The 19,914-nt window shown below is 47.9% G+C and overlaps 1 protein-coding gene across 1 annotated transcript in view; it reads left to right on the forward strand.

Annotated features, from left to right (window-relative positions):
* The window catches only part of TONSL (tonsoku like, DNA repair protein), a 612,770-nt gene that overhangs the window by 550,711 nt on the left and 42,145 nt on the right, over positions 1 to 19,914 (forward strand). Inside the window, exons 23-24 of the mRNA XM_069621801.1 lie at positions 10,181 to 10,356; positions 12,010 to 12,083. Coding sequence (XP_069477902.1) covers positions 10,181 to 10,356; positions 12,010 to 12,083 — 250 coding nt within the window. The remainder of the gene's footprint in view (positions 1 to 10,180; positions 10,357 to 12,009; positions 12,084 to 19,914) is intronic.

Here is a 19,914-nt window from a genome sequence, read left to right on the forward strand (position 1 = left end):
GTGCTATACCCCAGATGCGAGGAAAGTCCAGAGTGGTATATGAAAGACTGCGGTGGTGCTATTTGCTATAGACGCTAGGAGCTGAAACCGCAAAGTGCAGCTGAATTGAAGTTTGCCCATTGCTGCCGCTGACCTTCAAATTGTAGTGCAGGAGTCCCCAGACGTCCTCCCTCGACTGAGGCCCGTGAACAACAGGATCTGCAGAGCTACACAGGAACAGAATCCAGCTGGAACCATTTCTTCTAACCAAATAAACTGTAAATTTAAGAGGACTTCCCTCTTGTTGTGTAGCCTTACCTGTTATCAGTTGAAACTTGCAGAGTTGCTTGAAGCTTTGCCCCTCACAAGCCTCCCAGCTTGTGGCACTTCAGTGATTTTATTTCTACAAAAACTTCTAAAAGCATTGTGCAAGACTTTTACTTACCTGCAAAGATCTTCAGCTCCCCTAGACTTTGCTCAACTATCATTGGCTGTCCTGGCTCCCTGAGAAGATTCTTCTTACCTCTGACTCTCTGCTTTTGCCTTTCCCCCAGGAAAGGGTTAATTTACTTTGTATTGGAGGGTTCAAAAAGTACTTACCAGATTATGAATTATTTGTTAACCTTTGTTTTATTCCCCTAGCTAACCTTTGCACCAAACTCAGTATTGCTCTAAATGTGCCAGTGATAAATCAATGTCCATAGTGTCCTAGCTATTTAAGTCCCCTGAGGGTGTAGGAAGTGGCTGTATGCCATCCCCAGTGGGTTTCATCTGATTAGAGAAACTAAGAGTGTGTTTTGAAATATATTTTGAAGGGTTACATGTTTTGCTCCCTTCTGAAGAAGGCTTATATAACTGACTGGTAAATAAATTAATAATTGTTTAATCAAGAAACCCTGAGTGTAAGAGTTTATTTGAATACTTGTCACTCTGAATCTCTGTGTAATAACCCTACTGCTCACATTGACCCCTCTTGAGATGAGCCTGGCTGCGCAGCCACACTACCAACCTGTGTAGTACATACTTATACCAAAGGTTGGGTTACCTATCGTCAGGAGGACAAGGTTGGTGTAGTCTCTGAAAGGGTACTGCCCACAATCTTGCCTAACAGGCGGACTTGGCAAAGGCAAGGTGTCCTGTGTCATGGCTTGCCAAAAATGGTTGGATTTTAGATTGGCTAGGGCCTTTTGGACTAAAGCATTGCACCGTTCCTATGGTGGTGGGTTAAGACAAGCTGTGGTGGATATTTTGTCCCTAGGTATGGGTATGGTGTTGTTGTCTTGTTTGCACACTCTATTGTCCTTCTTTACTATTTTCCCCTCTCCCTTTCACCTCCCCCACTTACCCTATGATGCTCTATGTCTCCCCTATCTTTTCTAACTGCTTCTCTATCGACTATCCTGCTCTCCTCACTAAATCTGGTAGGAAGAAGTTTAAAAAGGATATCCTGGTCTCCAACCCTGGCCTCCCTATCGCTGATACCTACACCAGTGCTTCCGCCAAGGAAATTCTCACAGACACTCTTTGTCGTTCCTTTGCCTAACCTTTGGACCCCTCATATGGTCTCTGTGCTCTCTCCCTTATCCTCTTCTCCCATTAATGGTGGCACCCGGTGGGATGCCCTCCTGGCCTCCTTCCACTCTTCCAAGGTCATCATTAATGTTTACTGGAACGGGACCGTCTTGGTCCAAGGCTCTCAGGCTAACCTTCACCTCTTTGATAGACACTTCCCGCGCCTCATCCATTTCCTTTCTTCTCCTGCTGTCCTCTTCCCCCCCCCTTCCTCTGCTAACTTGCCTCCCCCTTCTGCCTCCTCCTGGGCTACCAAACCTTCTCCCTCCCTCTCTTCCCCCTCTCAGGCTCCCTCTACACCTCCGAAGGGCGTACCTCTGATCTGTACCCCTCTCCAGAAGTCCCTCAAGGATGGCAACCTTCTCCATATTGCCACTCTTAACTCTCGCTCTGCTGTCAAACACTCCTCTGGCATCTGCTGCCTTCTGGAAGAACTTGGCCTTGATGTCCTCGGTCTCACCGAGCCATGGTTCACGGCCAGCTCTGTCACTAGCTTTGACACACTCCTACCTGATGGCTGCAAGATCCTCTCAGTGCCCAGGTCCAACCGCTCTGGAGGGGGTGTAGCTCTGATCTTCCCAGAATTCTCTTCCTGCATCTGTCATTCACACGCAGGCCTACTCCTCTTTCAAATGCCTCGTCTGCAGGCTCTCTCTCTCTCCTAACCATTCCCTTACAGTGGCTACTATCTATCGGCCACCTGGTCTGATCTCCTCCTTCCTCTCTGAGTGGTTGGACCTCTCCACCTCACTCCTGGCCTCGACTACTCAACTCCTCCTTCTTGGAGACTTCAACATCCACCTGGATGCCTCCTGTGTTCCCTCCCGACTCTTCCGTGACCTCTGCGACTCTCTCATTCAATATCCTCCCTTCAGGCCAGAGTAACTCTGCAGGGCACACTCTGGATGTTCTTATCTCCTCTGACCTTTCCCTCTCTGTCCCCCTGTCCACTCCGCTCTCCTGGAGTGATCACTTTCTCCTATCCTCTCACCTCACCCTCCCTACCCCTCAGGCCAAGCCACCTCCATCACTGCCACCCACCTTCTCGGTCATCCGACCCATGAAGCGCCTGTCAGTTGAGGCTTTCGCCACCACCTTCTCACCCTCCCATCCCCTTTGGCTGACTCTCACCCTGACACAGCCCTCTCCATGCTCCACTCTTCTATATCTGATACTCTTGATATCCTTGCCCCTGTCATGAGAATCCGCATGAAGCCCAAAGCCAAGGTTAACTCCTGGTATGACTCTGATCTCGTCACCCTAAAACACAAGTGCAGGGTGGCCGAGAGGAAATGGCGTGCTTCGTGATCATCCTCTGACAAACTGGCCTGCTGCAAAAGCAATACCGGCTATCCGTCCTCACCAAGAAGAGAGCCCTTATCCAAGCCCACATCTCTGCGGAATCTAACAACTCGGCTGAACACTTTAAAATCTGTAAGGAACTTGCCAATCCTGCTGCAGTCTCTACCTCTCCTGTAGCTTCCCAGGCCCTCTGCACGGCACTGGCTTCTCACTTCATTTCTAAAACTCAAGACATCCTGTCCTCTCTCCTCCTATCGCCTCCCTCCTCCCATTCCCTGCTCCTCCTCTGGCCCTTCTGCAGCCACCCCATCCCCTCCCACCTTCTCTGCCTTTCCCTATTTCTCTTCAGACAAGGTTTCTAGACAAGTCCGATCTATGAAAGTCTCGTCGAAACAGGTTCACACCAGTTCCTCAAATTATCAAGGACCATATCGACTCCATGGCTCCTGCCCTGGCTGATTTCTGCAATCACACCTTTGCCACTGGAGTCTTCTCATCCCCCCTAAAGCACTCCCTTGTGCACCCTCTTCTTAAGAAACCCTCTGCCGAACCCTCCTGCCCGGCTTACTATCGCCCAATCTCCATGCCCGGCTTACTATCGCCCAATCTCCATCACCCACTTCCTGGACAAGCTCCTGGAGAAACTGGCCATCTCTCCACACCGAATTTGTTGGTTGTCTTCATGACCATCAGTCTGGCTTCAGAGCTGCCAGAAGCACGGAAACTGCTCTCCTGAATATCCTTGAAGACCTGCTCTCCAACTTCGACTCCAACACCCCGTGTGTCCTCATCCTGCTTGATCTCTCCTCGGCCTTTGACGCTGTCAATCATGCCATCCTGCTCAACCGTCTCCGTGATAACCTGGGTATCACTGGTCAGGCTCTGGCGTGGCTGACCTCTTTCCTCTCCGACCGACCCTCCCAGCTCCAACTCGGGTCCTTCCTCTCTGATTATCTTTTTCTCTACCTGTGGTGTCCCCCAGGGATCTAACCTCTCTCCCTGGCTCTTCAAACAATATCTGGCACTCCTTGCCCACCGCATCACTGCTGTCTGTCCCAACTTTCAGTGCTATGCGAATGATACTCAGCTCATTTTCAGGCTACACTCGGCCTCCTCCTCTCCTTCCCTCATCTCTGACTGCCTGTCTGCTATCCAGGAGTGGTGTGCCGCTAATGACCTCTGCCTTAATACCAGTAAGACCGAGATTTTACTCATTGGCACGCCCACTCCCTCCTTCCCTGCAGCTCTCTGGTCGGCCTCTCTTGGCCCTCTTCCTGCTCCCACCTGCAAGGCTAAAAACCTCGGGGTCATCTTCGACTCCACACTCTCCTTCTCCCCTCACATCTCTGATGTCACTAAGAAATCACACGACCAGCTGCACCTCCTCAGAGGTATTCTTCCCTTCCTCGCCTTCCCCCAGAAGCTCAGTCTCCAGAGCCCTTGTTCTCTCTATGCTGGACTATTGCAACAGGCTCTATCTAAATCTGCCTGCCTCTACTCTCCGCCCTCTGCAACCTATGCAGAACAGGACTGCGAGACTTGTCCTCGGCCTCAAGCCCAGGGATCGTATCTCTCCAGGACTGAAATCTCTGCATTGGCTACCAGTGGCTGCAAGGATTAAGTTCAAAACCCTTTGCATTGTCTACAAGGCCTTCTGGGGCTTGGGGGCACAATACCTTCAACTCTTTCTTCCCAAATATCTTCCTTCTCGAGCTCTTCGCTCATCCGCCTCCAACTCCCTCAGCGTCTGTCGCTTCTCCAAGCAACGAGTTGGTGGTAGATCTCTCTCCTCTGCAGGGGCCTCCCTCTGCACCAGCCTTCCTGAAACTTGAGGAGAACCATCTCCGGTTCCGGAAGCACCTCCAAAACCTTCCTCTTTGCTTCTGCTTTTTCTCCCCCTCTCCCCTGCTAAATTCCTGGCTGAAACTGCATTGGCCACCTGGCCACCCTTTGTGACCTTGGGCCTAGGCCCCACCATTTGCAGACCTGCACTGCCTCCCAGGCAACCCTTGCACTTGGGGACTGTATTCTGTATCCTTACAGTCCACCACCAGCACTTATGTCTGCTCTTACCTTGCACTTGCCACCATCCGGCTGTTATTTATCCTAATATTCTACTACCCCATGTGCTGCACTTTCCCCTCTCCTATGTACTGCACTTCGCCCTCCCTTCCCCCTCGCACTTTTCCCCTTCCCACGCACTTGCGCGATCTGAATGACACCTGACCTAGTAGGATCGTTATCTGTCTTCCCTCTGTTCCCCCCTCCCTTGCTCGTCGCGCCTCGAAACACTTGTGTATAGGCTTGTTTTAAATACCAAATCATATCATAGGTGTCCGGTATTTGAGAGTGGGGTAGATTGCGGGGCATTTGGTCTACTGTTGACACCTGGTCAATAGCAGGACAAGCCCCATTTAGGGTTATGCTATGACAGTGACATGGGCGCAAGTGCGTCAGGTAAGTTGGAGAGCGTAGACGATGTGGGCAGATGGAATGTGACTTGCATGGTGACTGGGTACGGCTTTCCCTTGATTATCGTAACCTGCCTAGTTGTGATGGGCAAGTGGTGCGTTTGGGTGAGCATATGGGAGCATTTCTTAGAGAGATGGGGCTCGGGATTAGCTGAGGGCGCTATACGTGGTGTTCTAGTGCTTCCTGGGAAAGCATATTGTCATGGCAGGGGTTCTCTACTTCTGAGCAGGTTTATGCGTGTAGGCGTATTTCAAGTGTTGGCCAGTTTGCAAATTCTCCATCTTGGAGAGTGTTGTGTGGACAGGCGGGTGCTGCTCCTGTAAGATAGGCGGCAGGAATGGGAGGTCTGCATTATCGCTGGGGCAAGAAGACAGACGGGATCGCCTTACTAGTCCTTTGCACGGTTTACTTTGTGGGAATCAGGATATCTATCTTATTGGTAATGCTTGTGAGCGAGCTGTAGACATAGTGGAGTGTGCCATAGGTACTATGCATGGTGGGGGTAAGGGGGGAACATGAGGAAATGAGGGGCTGGATTAGGCAGTCTAAGACAAAGAGAATCGACAATATGGCATCTCATTGAGGCATACCTGGTTTCTGTTGTCTCGGCAAGGCCATCCATGGCCGGACAGGGCCAGACAGGACTCTATGTCCTTAGAGTGGGTCCTTGGATGGAGGGCTGGCTTTGCCTGCCGGCTCCCTGTGCCATTCTTATTGGAATCCCGGCAGGGCCAATTGAGGGCATTGTGAGGCGGGACAGTAGGCAGGCAAGGCCTTTCTATTGACTTTACCACGGGGGCGGCCATCTTTTCACGGCGTCGTTATGATATATGATATGGCATTTATTAAGCGCCTATACACAAGTGTTTCAAGGCATGACGAGGAAAGGGAGGGGGACAGAGGGAAGACTGAGACAACTATCTTACTAGACCAGGTGACATTGTGATGCTTCATTTAATTGCAGGTGTCCCCAGCATCAGGGGACTCCAGGGGGCTGGATGGGCACTGCGAATGTGCCGTTGCAGGAATGCTGGGCTAGACAGGACTCAATGGGCCTCATTACAAGGTCAGCGGTAACCCGCCGGTCCCACTGGCTGGTTGCCGCCAACCTTGAAACACTGTTTCCGCCGTCTTAAGTCCGGCATCAGATTTGTTAAGTACTCATTCCCGTGCAGACCCATAGGACTCCACAGGAATGGGGACTCGGAAGCACCGGCACTGTTGCTAACGGTGCTGGTGCTTCTTGACAACGCTGCCTGCAAGGGCTGTTGTGCCGGGCAGGGTCATACGTGTCTGGCGCAACAGCCCTTGCATGCAGACTTTTAGTGTGGCCGCACGGAAATAAGGGTGCCGGTAAGCTTACTGGCACGCTTGTTTCCGGACCGCCACACTCATAATGAGGCCCATGTCCTTACAGTGGGTCCTTGGATGGGGGCTGGCTTCACCTACCGGCTCCCTCGGCCATTCATTTTTATTTTTAAACGTTTTTAATGCCATTTAGTAAAAACAAGAGAGCACAACCCCATTACCCTGCAGATACATACCGCACAGCACATACAATAACAGCTCACCCGAGTCCGACTCACTCATGTCTCCCAAATCCTAATCCCATCCACCCCGGCTGACTCACTTCAAAGCCCAAATCGTCGCCTTGGCCCATCCCAGGTGTATAAATGCACCATCGTCCAGGGCTCAGTGAAATGCTGTTGGGTCCCACGGTCTAATACAGCCTGCATAATCCGCAGACTTGCAATGGTGACGGCGACAACCTATCATTCAAAAGCGCAGGGATTTCACCAGACGTACCCCAACTGTGCCCCTCAGGCTTGGCCCATCCCTGCCCCTTCCCAGGCCTCCTCCACATCCAACCAGCTCGTCCACTGGCCGTAACATTTTGCATAGTTCTGACCAATAAACAATCAGTAATCAAAGGCCATGTGCGACAATGCAATGAATCCACAAGTCCCTCTGTGGCAGTCTAGTGTTCACCCAGAAGTCGGCTGCACCCTTAAACAGGCTAATACCGGGTCGCCCTCCGGAGCCCTTACACATACACTCTGGTGCCCCCCACCAACTCCTCCAGCCTCCCGCCCAGATGGTGGCGTCCGCAAATAGGCACGCTCATGGAGGGCATACATGAGACAGCGGGAACATTGCCTGTAACAATGCATCCCAGGCCTGGCCCTCAACCCATCTGCGTATAAAGATTTCTCTTTTGGTAACTTTCCCTCCATAGTTCTTATGGACTCCCATTCATTTTGCTTTGCTGTTGAGCCTGGCCTGACTTTTTACACAGAAGTTAATCCTTCAGCAGATGGTGCATATCCTTACCATTGGTGGGCTTGGGCTTGCCTCCAGCCTGAATGTTGGCTATGAATAGGACTCCTGCAGCCATTTCTTCAGATCATTGTTGGAGCCAGGAATCCTCCATAGACGAGCAGCCGACTGAAGATCTGAGGAAGAGTTCGCAAGCGGCCGGCATCCCTTCCTGTGTCGGGCCGGGTGAAGCCCTGTTAGACTACCTGATCTCCGAAGACCCTGAGTAGTGGTTTAGCCCTTGGACTAGTCTGACCATCTAGTCTCAACACCTTCTCGAGGATCCAGTCAACCTGAGCAAGTTTCCCTGAACCACCTGGTGGACTGACCAGCTCTCTCGTAGGCTGCCTCTCCAGAAGCGTCACTGTTCTCTGGTTGCACCTGGAACCTGGGTAGTCGCCAGTTTGTGGTACAGGAGATCCTGTCCAAGAGTAGCTTCTTCAACTGCAACTGTAAGGATGTCTGCTGTCGTCGGTGTGTGCCAGCTATCGCTGGAACTCGCCTCCCATCCTGTGAAGTGTCCTGAAGAGGTCTGCATCAGTGAATCTTGCATTTCTCCATCGCCGGGGGTTGCAACTGGACCTGACCGGAAGAATCCTTGCACCCACAGCTCCTGGGCACCTCTCACTGGAGCCAATGGCAGGAAATCCGGCCTCCTAAAACTTGCCCACCAGGCCAGATTCTAGAAATCCATCTTAGTATGTGGTGCTTGGGACAGGGCCACAATACAGAACATGGTGTGTCCTTTTAATCAGCGCACCCGAAGGATGTGCTTGGCGCCGGAGCATCCTTCTAGTTCTGAGGACAGGTTGAGGGAGAAAGACAAAAATGGCAGCAGCTCTGTAGATCAAGTGAGCCCTCCTCCTCTTGGAAGCAGCACCATCATGTCAAGAACCCTGGGGTCAGATTTGGAGGAGAAATCTGCCACAGTACTTGTGAAAGTAACCCGACCTTGCCCCCTTTGCCTAGAAGCAGTAGTAATTCTCATTGTGTTCAGGCAGGCACCGGCCACTATGACATTGCCATTACTCCTTCACTGAGCAGTGCAGGCAATGGCTGTGCTCGCCACTGCACACCTGAGAGTTGGTTTAGAGCGCCAAACCCAGTCTTTGTATCTGGCATGTAGGTTGGTAATAGAGAAAAGCAAGGACACAGGAATAGGGTCATTTTATTTTTATTTTGAGTATTTGAGTACAAACCTAGCTCTCTACATCAGTCGATTTTACAATTATGCACTGGATGGTTGTGGGGTACCAGTCCTTACAATATACTATTTATTGTCTGCATACCGTTTAGGTAGCAGGCAAAAATGAACATTTACAGTGAGTGGAAAACATGTTGCAGTGCTGAAAGGTGGTGGTGGGCTGTAAAGGGTGATCGTCTGGTGAGATACTGGGCTGGGTGAGTTTGTGAGGTATATCAGATAGGGTGTGAGGAAGGTCCTCCTTTCTTTTTTTGATGGTGTATTCGCTCTTTTTTACAGAATGTTCCACTTGGTTCAGCCAACCAGCAACGAGAATTCCCTGCAAATTCCAGGCATTAGTATCTGGGGATCGCTTGACATTTCTCCTTGCTGGAATTGCCCAAGCAGAAGGCCCTTTGTGCTGTCTTCTGTCTTAGTGCCATGGTGGCCAGCAGTTGCCATCGATCAGAAACCTTACATCATAACTGTTTGCAAATTAAGGGAGGTAGCAACGGTGCTCAGTCACACTGGCATAGCAAGACAGGGGTACATGAGTTACATGCATGCTTGATGGAGAGGCCAAGAACAACTCAAGTTGACCCCCTTGGCAAGAATGTCCTGGTCCCACCACTTGGGGCCGGTCGACCCAAGTTCTTGGAATAGAAGAAATTGTGAATTTGGAGGAATGGAATCCCTGAACATGTAACCTTACCCTAACCGCTCTCTTTATAGGGAATTGAGGTCTTCTGTTATCTTGAGGTAGGATATAGCTGGGTAAGGACACTGCTGCATTGAGATTCCCTGTAAAAACTAAAATGATATTCATCCAGAAAGGGTTAAAATGCACCACTTGGCAATTAGAAAATGTCTGAGTGAGAACCTTAAACCCTGTCTTCCAGAAAATGTATTGAAATCTTATTTGATCAAATGAGCAAACTACAGTTTGAGAGACATTTTACATAAAAATGAACACCCAACACTGCTTAAAGAATTGTCGCTGCAATCAGTTTGAGAGGTGCACAATTTGATTTAAAGCATTTTCCCAGAGTACTTAAAGTAATGTATCAAGAAGGGCCTAGATGCTTCACCTTAAAATATTGTCCGTCTCTACAAAAACAAGCCAAGAGTAAACAACATGTTTGCTTCCAATGTTTTGATGGCTCTTGGAGCAACAGTAAAAATATGGTAACTGTTCGCTCTATCACGATTTGGAGTTTGCTGTAGACCTTCAGCTGAACTTTGCCATGCTTTTGATTTTTGATCTTCACTCATGGGGTTGCTTCCTTATTCAATTTCTGTTGTTGCTTTCCCCTCTCGATGACCCCCAACCTCCCCAACCCCTCTCCCAATGTGCAGGAGCTGTGCACCTCAAGACCCTTGTCTTGTCCCACAATGCCCTAGGCTCCACTGGAGTGGAGCTGATCTTGAAGAGCCTACCTCATCATACCCTCAGCTGTCTGGAGGTTGGAGCAACTGCAACCTCACCACGAGACAATCCTTTGATGGACCCTGTGGTGCGGTACCTCTCTCAGGTAAGTCCTGCCTGTAGCATCAATTGCCAAAATTGATACCCACATTGGTTTGTTCAAATTATGATTAGTGATGGGGAAATATTGTATTTGCGCTGTGAGATTAGTTAGGATGTGACCTTTGCCAATGACTTCTTTATATACAAATCTGTTGATCAGTGAACTGATGGCAACCCTTGTTGGGATTATAGTTTAAAGCCCTACTTTTATCCCCTTCCTCCAACCAAGTGGTCACTTGACCTCGGTGTATGTGCTATCATGACAACGGGGGTTTTGTTTATTGTTTTTAAAAGGTGACCTAAATCTGTGCATTCCATATTAAAAAGTACGAGGCACAAGGTAAGTGAATCGGAGCAATCTCTGATCGTGTGTGTATGTTTCTCGTTACCCAATTAGGAATTGCCCTGGGGCTGGTAGATGCAGTTTCTTGGCTTGGGCTCTGAAATGGGGGAATGGACCAGGAGGTTCTTCCGATGCTGAGCTGTAAATCTGACCCTGGTTCAGATCCTAACTGATGCACACGAAATCGGTTTCCGGTTTTCAGCTGGCGCACATGCTTCCAGAGAGTTTCTTCTGTGGAATCCGCAGATTAAAGGCATTATTCACTGAATAATGCCTCTCCATAGGTTTTAAGACCCAACCAGATCTCAACAAATGAGCATTCTCAAATCCATATTGGTAATTACAGATTTGGATTAGGCAAAGTGGAAGACTGTGTGTTCACTAGTTGGCCTTTTTAAGAACTTACATTAAGGGAAGGGTGATGAGCCGATTCATCACTAAAAGGAGTTTATGCAGAATCCCACAATGGATATGTTGCTGAAGAAATTGGCTTCTTTTCCTGCCAAAGCCTAATACTCATGGGGTTTGGTTTAATGGACACACGGGCACCCATTATTTAGGGGCCTCAGAGTAACCCTTACTTGCATAGCAGCAGGAATGTGAATTGTGCACCCCCACGCAATCATTGTGTGTGTTACGCCACTGCTTAAGCAAGCAGTTTCACAAGTCTGATTGATTTGGCCAATATGTTAATGTCTGATGAGCTTGGGCTCTGTTGCTGTTCACCGATAGCTCAAATTATAGAACAGGGAAGAATGTGGATTTTGTTTTTATTTGATAGCAAAAGGATACTGAACTCTAGACCCAGACAAGCATGTTGGCAACATAAGTCTGCAAAGATGCACTGTGTTATCAGAGATATGCAATACGTTTTGTTGGGTCTTCTAAGCTATAAAAGCTGTTCAATGATCACAATCCCGTGCCTTGCAAGCTCCAGTTACGCGAACAAGCTTAACTCGCTGTTCCTACAGAACAAGATGAGCAAAGGCATCCTACCCCGCCCTCAGTATAGGACAGATACTACATGACCCAGCAGACTGTTGATCGGATTGTGAAGAAGGAAGGGGGCACAGACTGGGACCCCCTAATATGCCATCCCTTCCCAAAATAATCTGTCACGTTTTGCAGATAGTTGGATGTCGGCTCTTTACTACGTCATGTTAAATAAGTATGAATATTATGAGCCATTATCAATAATCATAGCTTTATAGCAGTTGCTGTGTGCATCTAAAAGTGGCCCCTAAGCGGGAAGCTATGAATAGTTGTGCCAGTAATGAAGCCAATCTCTAACGCAAGTCTTTTCTTTCTTTCTAGGAAGGATGTGCTTTGACCCACCTGGGCCTCTCTGGGAACCATCTGACAGAAGAAGCGATGAGAGACCTTGCAAGGTATGCACAGCGCAGGTGGTGTTCTCCGATAAAGGCAATATGCAGGTTTCCTGATAAGGCGGTCTACATTGCTAATCAGTAGATGCCTTCTCTCCAACAAGGCATTTTGCTTTGATTCATAAGCTATTTGAAATTGATGCTGCTATGTGACACCCTAAAAAACCTGATTCCAAGTACTTAATTTATTTACTTTGTTTTTTAAATGTAAACTATTGGATGAAAATGGGTCCTGGAGTCAACATGTCGAAAAACGACTCGGTCAGTTAAACCTTTGAGTCGGAGGACTCCCAGGATCCTCCTCCCAAGGACGCCATCTTCAGTTCGGTTTTTCTGGTCATTCAGAGAAAAACCTCTGAACATTCTTCTCTGCTTTGCATGTTTTTTCTGGTGGAGGGTGCTTCAAATGTAGGGGTTTTGTTCTTCTGCCACTTCAGCCTATTAACATCGATGATGACTTTCCTTGGTTGAGAGATACCTTATTTCCCCTTTAAGGTACGAAACCATATCTTTATTACCCCCAGTCCCAGTAACTTCGTAGTGATGTGAGTAGACGGCCAACCTCACCTCCAAAAATCTTTGGCTAGATTTTACGTGCCAACATTAAAAGCTTTGATGCAGAGAGAACTGACACTGTAACTTCAGAAGCGAGCACCAGTAACTCTGAATGTTTCGTCCACAACAGAACGCTTGATCAAAAGGCTGTGAAGAAGCCAACAAGATCACAGCTTAGGGACAGGTGATGTTCAATGCTAGTCATTGGAATAGCTTCTATCAAAAAGCACCGGTACCCCCAACTGACAAACTCATGTTTGGATTGCATGCCTGCTTGGCTTCACCAAATAAATCTCTTCGCCTAGAGCCTGAAGGGATGAAATAGACTAGAGAACTTTGCCAAGAGCCAGTATGCCCACGTGTCAAAGCTTTGTTATGATGAAGGTGCCCCCCTAAAAGTGTCACACATGGGTAAAAACTGTTACATTTTGAATGAACACAGAGTTATCCTGATCAGGAGATCCAGCCCTACTTCAGATCAGTACTAATCCCACAGTGGCGAGCTGTGTTATTGGGCAGGAATGTGATGGTTATACCATCCTACGGCTGTCTACCCTTTCCCAGAGAAGGTATAGCGTTCTGCTTCCTCTGGGCAAGGAAGCCATAGAATAAAAGGTTTGCATGCTTTTGTGAATTCAGTCGAACGTGGGGAGAATGGTGGAGTTCTTTATACTATGTATGCCCTTAAGGTAATCGCGTGCAAATGCTAACTTGCATGTTTTGTGAAGTTAAACCCACCTCGTACACAGTAGCTCCTTCTTGAGCAACTTTCTCTAGAAAGACTATTCAAATTATCCCCTGTCCCTGGAATCCCTCTCCTATTGACCCTCTTTGGTCAGTCTTGAAGTGCACATAACCTCGTTATTCTGTGAGGGTCTGTTTTATTGATTATCAATGGCTGTGCTGCCAAGAAACCCTGCTACACAGACGGGCTGTTTCAGAAGAACTGGCTGCCCTTTAGGGTAATGGCACTCGTCCCTCCGGCCCCTACTTTTGCTTTTTAAGTACAGTAGCTAAACTAAAATGATGGCCTGTTGATTGGGCACCTAAATTGTTTCCCCTGTAAGCCAGCTACTCCTTAGGCAAAAGGTAGCCTGGAGCTCTGGTTAAGGTTTCGCTACTGGGCTTTGGGTAAAGATGTATTTACACCCTCTTATTTTCTTGGTCGATAAAGTTGTATCATTCTCTAAACATTATGCGCAGTATGGTTTCTATTATATGCAAACCCATCTGGTAGCAGTGGCTGCATAACGGAACAGACCAGGGGGATTCCTTTCCCATAAACCTTGCACCATGTCTGTGGACACAGGCCGCAGGCAGCCCACATAAGTCCTAAATGGCTAAATGCACACATGCATCTTTAATTTAACTCTAAGACCCCCTTCCCCCACACACATTGACTCAGGTCACTGGGGGCGGTCCAACCACAAAGCGCATGGAGGCCATACAAATGGGGAAAGGGCGCTATATAAATGACCAATACAATACAATCTCCATAGAGGCCATGAAATGTCCCAGCTATCTTTCTCCACCTGACGGAAGGCCTCCTGCTCATTGATACTTCAACTTTTCTGTCCCACTTCGTGTACAGACCCCCTGGCTTCCTCTGATCCTGAGCAATATCATTTTTAATGGCCCTCACTTCTGCTTGGTGCATAAGTTAAATGTCAGGTCCTGTGCTCCTCTAAGCCTTACAACCTCTTCCGGAAGTAACCTCTTTACGACACGCCCACGCTCCTTTTTCTGACCTAAAAAATGACTTGCTGCCTTTTTCCTGCGTCTCCATGACTTGTTACGTTCCCCGAAAACTGATACTATTTGTTAAAGTATGCAGACCTCGTGATTGGTCAGTTACCCCAGCTACTCACGCCTAGGTCCATGATTTCTGATTGGTTAAGCCTCAGGCCGCCAAGCCTGGGACAATCTCAGCTCACAGCCCGCTAGACACCTGTTCACAGTGCATGTGTAACTATGTGTTTGTGATGAGCAACAATGTGTCTGCAATATAATCGTGTGTAAACCATTACTGCCATGAGAGCGCTCTGTTCCCCAACGCAGAACTGTAGCTGGAGTTTAACAAATTTGTTGCAATCATTGTCTGGTCCGTTGGACGGTTTGCACTTCCCAGTCACCAAATCTTGGATCCTCATCAGCTCGGCCGGGTTACGTGCTTGGGGACCACGTTTGTGAGCACAGGAGCTCTGAATTATTCTGTATTTGTCGGTGAAAGTGCCGCTCCTGCAGCCTGTGTTACTTCGGTTCAGGGTGAGGAATGTAATTTTGCAACATTGCAACCTTGGCAGTGGCTTCATTCCCGCCGCAGTGGTTCTGCGGACACAGCATTTGTGGCTTCAGCTTTCTCTAGGATGATCATGGCCTACTAGATTTTCCTAAACCATGGTCTGGCTTCTACTGTATGCGTCTTCCATAGGATACTGCGTCGTAGCTGTCAGGTCCCTCGAGTGCTCCTGCCGTACTATGTGGTTATTTGCATGTAAGCAAATTTGCACAAGCCCTTCTTGCGTTCCGGTGTTGCTGCGGCAAGCCTAATGACAAAATAATAAACATGCAGACAGTATTTATATGTCACTGTCCTCTAACTCATAGAGCTGTATACGTGTGTTCTTCAGAGTTGGGTGTGAGTGTCCCGAATGTGTGGATGGCACGGTGCTTCATGTCTGACGTATCTTTGTTGTGATGTCACCAACGACTGGAGTCATGGCTTCTCGGCGCGTTAGTCAATTCTGTCCATGTAGCGGTCTCCAGTTGCCTCCTGTGCGTCTTCGTCCACTCTTGGTAGTATTCCTACTGTCCTTGGGTTATAGGGTCTGGCGAGAGGGTATCCCTTATAGTAATTTTCCATTGTGGGAGCTTTGGGAATTGGTGTGAGTTCATACGATCGGCAGCCATATTGTGTTTGGTGCTTCTTCCAGTTAGAGGGTCTTCCGGGACGGGAAGCATATTCTAACCTTCCCTCTTCAGCCTCCTAGCACACGTTGAATATCAATTTTATGGATAGTTTATAGTTTCATCTGAGAGGAGCCAAATCTTAGTTCTGTGGATCACCTTTTTCTCACTTATGTTGGATCAGCTGCTCCAAAACCAGTCTCAGAGCGCAAAATTGAAGAATTCATGCCGCCCCAAAGGGTTCTATTGTGCAGTAGGTGGCCACCCCCCATACAAGTGGTCCCAAGCCAAAGGCTAATGAGACTATAGGCACCAAACATACAGCTGTGCCCAGTGAATGGTAGCACAAATAAAGCTGGTACAGGTGACAAAAAGGTAAGCCGTGTTCATGTCTCCTTGCTCACTCCCCAGTGTGTGCACATCACAGGGGTGCGCTTAGAATAAAGGTCTCTTCCAAACTTGCCGATTGTTATTCTTGGGGCTTCAGCTCTAGCCTGAGAAGCATTGAATTCAGGCTAGGATTTTATTTTTATTTATTGAGCATTTGTATATTGCCCATACAGCAGAAATGTTTACAGGCGCCACAAGACAAAAGAGTGGGACGGGGGAAGGGGGGAACAGGGGAGAAAACAACACCAACAGTCTTACTAGGCCTTGTGGCATTCGGGTCCTACAAGTGCAGTATCAAGAAATGCAGGGGGAGGGACAGATCACAACAAAGGGATGGGCTAGGGGGAGGGTGAGGAGGGAGAAGTGCAAGATGGAGGCCCCCCAGGGAAGGGGCAATTGGTGATTACAGACTGCATTCCAAACATTTTGATTGTCTAAAGAGACAAAATCATGCCCTAATGGTCGATAAGGCCCTTCATTTGACACCATTTTCTTCACGGCTCTGCTTGTTCTCGGCAAATGTGTACCATTTCCACCAAAGCAAGTGCTCCATTGTCGGTTTGTGCCAGAACTTTTCAATCATGGACATCTTGATATCTACTCCTGCTATAGCAAGTACCTTCTTAATGAATTCTCCAGGAGCTATGAGCAGTTCTCGCACATGTTTCCATTAGATGAATGGCTGCCTGATTCTTCTCTTCATTGATATTTATTCTTTGTTTGCTTCAGAGCCGAGATCAGTGGTTGGCAATAGGAGACATCCTTGACTTGGCAGAAGAATCAAGTTATGTTTAGGTTTACTCCTTGTTTCCATCTCCTCCATCACAAAGAGTATGGCTATGTGTACAACAGTTGGCTACAAGGTGGAGTGACTGAAATGAGATGTTCTGTAGAAGAGGGAGACGTGCCTTGCCTGGTGAAGAAAGCTGCTGCCTTGAGACCTCAACAGCTTTACAAAGCAGTTTCCCATCCTGCCGCTTGCTTGCAGGTTATGCAAATGATTGGGAATATTGGAGGCTCTTCCTTATTATTTTATCCGGATGGCCGCTTTACGAAGCAAGCATGTGAAGTCCAGTTTGTTTTGTACGAAAATGCTGTGCTGAATTCAGATCTGCTTTACAAAGTTGTTTTGAACTCCGTTTCCTCCGATTAATACTAGTTTTTTCTTTACCCATGATAATTTAGTTGGTTCTGTAAGTGTTGTCGAATCGTTCGACTTCTAGGTATCAGGCTTATGTTAATTTAAGTCTGTTTCCCATCATTTTGCTTTTCCAGAAAATTAAATTGGGGAAGTCTGTGTCTAGTCTGTCAGTGCCTGTGAGGCTTGAGCTGGTGATCTCTACGTTGTGATGCGTGCCTGCCTGAGCGAATGCTCTGGAAAGGAAAGTTGGCAGATCTATAAATGCTGGATGCGAGTGAATGTTCAGGAAGGAACATTTGGCAGACCTATAGATGCTAGAGTATGGATGTGCTGGTGGGTCTATGCTTTTACTGTCTGTTAAGATGATTACGGACACCATCATGCCATCAAAGGATTGTTGGGATTGTTAGTTGAATTCATCAGGCAATAGGCTCTGTCCTGCAAAGCTTTGCACAGTGTCCTAGATGCTGGCCTGCTTACTGAATCATTGGTTAGATCCACAAGCCTGGTGGGACGTGTGATAAGTGGTGTGGTCAACTCCAATCAGTGAGGACAGTTGGAAATGGGTGCCTTGTAGCAAGTGCATGTATTTGGTAACGGAGGCGAAGGCTGGGTCTGAATCAAAATGCCTGCCCTTGATTTCTGTGGACTGCTCTGCAATGTCCCCAAGCTTTAGTGGACAGTCTTGACGCCATACTGCATCTGGAGCTCATCGATTTGAGATTTTTGTGGTCCCTTTATCAAACTCAAGCTGAATGCCTGCAAGACTGTCTTGCAAAGAGCTGAAGAATCCCAACTGCAGGGTACACAAGTGCGTCACCGTTCCCCCAAAAGAACCCGCAGGGCCCAACCTTAACGAGGGCTTGACATTTCTTGCAAGAAGCCAACCAAGAACAAGAAATTCTGACTGCAGCGGTCGTCCACTCCATTCGGTTCAGAGAACGGCATAATCTCAGAGGGCTTTGTGCAAAATTGACCTCTGAGGATCATGCACCCAGAGCTAGCCTGTAGCTCAAAATCCTGACTACATACATTGTCCTTAACATTTTTGTTAGCTGCTCAGTATCAAGACCCTTTCCAGCGCAGTCAATTGAACACAATCTAAACTACTATGATGAATCCCAAAGTATCCCATTAGCGCGGAGGAGCTGTGAGTGTCCTGCGTCATTCCTGAGCACCCGCCTATTAGATGCAGACTTACCAAGTCCGGTAAGAACTCCTCCATTAATGGGCTATTGCCTGAACAATTTGGGCGTTGCCAGCTCTTCTACCTATATACTTGGTACTTTTTATGCCAGACTCTATTTTTTCCTGTACATATGATTTACTTACTTTTCTACAAATTGAGAACAGGTTTACCCTTAATCTGGTCAGCCTAACTCCTACACTTAAAGCTAATTTTCGATTTTGGAGCCAAGAACATGCAAATGAGGCCAGTCTTCCCTGTATCCAGGCCCATTGTTAGGCAAGATTGTATGCAGTACCCTTTGGGGTGCACTACAACAACCCTGACCTCCTGACAATAGGAACCCAACCTTTGGTATAAGCCTGTACTACACAGGTTGGTAGCGTGTTGAGCAGCCAGGCTTATCTCAAGAGGGGTCAATGTAAGCGGCAGGGGAGTAACATAGAGATTCACAGTGACAAGTATTCAAATAAACTCTTACACACAAGGTTTTGTGATTAAACAATTATTAATATATTTAACAGTCAGTTTGAGTAAGCCTTCTTCAGAAGGGGCAATATAATAGCAACACACGAATACACTCCAAAATACACACTCTGAGTTTCCCTAAATCAGTAAATACCCATTTGGGATGACACACACACACACTTCCTACATCCTCAGGTAACTTCAATAGCTAGGACACTGTGGACATTAATATATCACTGTTGCTTTTAGGGCAATACATAGGAGTGTGTCGCAGAGAACAGATTTTTAGAATAAAACAAGAGATCTCACAAATAGTCTGAAGCAGGTAAGTACTTTTGGTAACGCCCAATGCAAAGTAAGTTAACCCCTTCCTGGAAGGAGGGCTAAACACAGAGTCAGGGGGAAGAAGAGGTATTCAGGGAGCCAGGCCAGGCCAAAGTCAATTGGACAAAAGTCAATGTGAGCTGAAGCAATTCTTGCAGGTAGGTAAAAGTCTTGCACGATGTTTTAGAACTCTTTGTAGAAAAGAAGAAATCGAAGTAAGGCACAAGCTGATTAGGCGTGTAAGGTAAAGACACTAATAGCAACTCTACAAAAGCAACCAAGACAAATCTCCACTGAGAATAAGTGAGGTTACACAACAAGAGGTAAGTACTCTGACTTTACATTACCTTTGGGTTAGAAGAAAAATGGTTCCAGCTGGCTTCTGTTCCTGTGCAGCTCTGCAGATCCTGTGTTCCTGGGTCTCAGTCGTGGGGGACACGAGAGATGCCGTCTGGAGGACTCCTGCACTGCAATTGGACGGTCGGCGATGGAAAAGGACAAGCTTCTATTCAGTGTCACTTCGCGGTTTCAGCTCCTCGCGTCTCAGCAAATAGCACCACAGCAGGCTTTGAGAGGATGTCCAGGTGGCTTACTTTGGAGTTGATTGGTCCGACCAACTCAAGGGGAGAAGTCGTCCTTACGGGGCTCCTCTAGTCAAAACTAATTTGGAGCTTCAGCACAGCAGCAGGGCTTCGCCGGGCAATCCAACGGTCCAGGAGTTGCAGCAGGCGTCTCTTCCAAGTTCTTCTTCGGATTCCTTCATCCAGTGGTCGACTCTGCCTTCCAGGCCAAAAAGCCTTGCCTTTTATGCAGCTTCCTCCCATTCATTCCAGCCAAGCTGTCAGTCACCCAGCAGAGTGGCT

This window comes from Ambystoma mexicanum, chromosome 5q (assembly GCF_040938575.1).
Source record: "Ambystoma mexicanum isolate Mex_15411 chromosome 5q, UKY_AmexF1_1, whole genome shotgun sequence".
Classification (NCBI taxonomy): Eukaryota; Metazoa; Chordata; class Amphibia; order Caudata; family Ambystomatidae; genus Ambystoma; species Ambystoma mexicanum.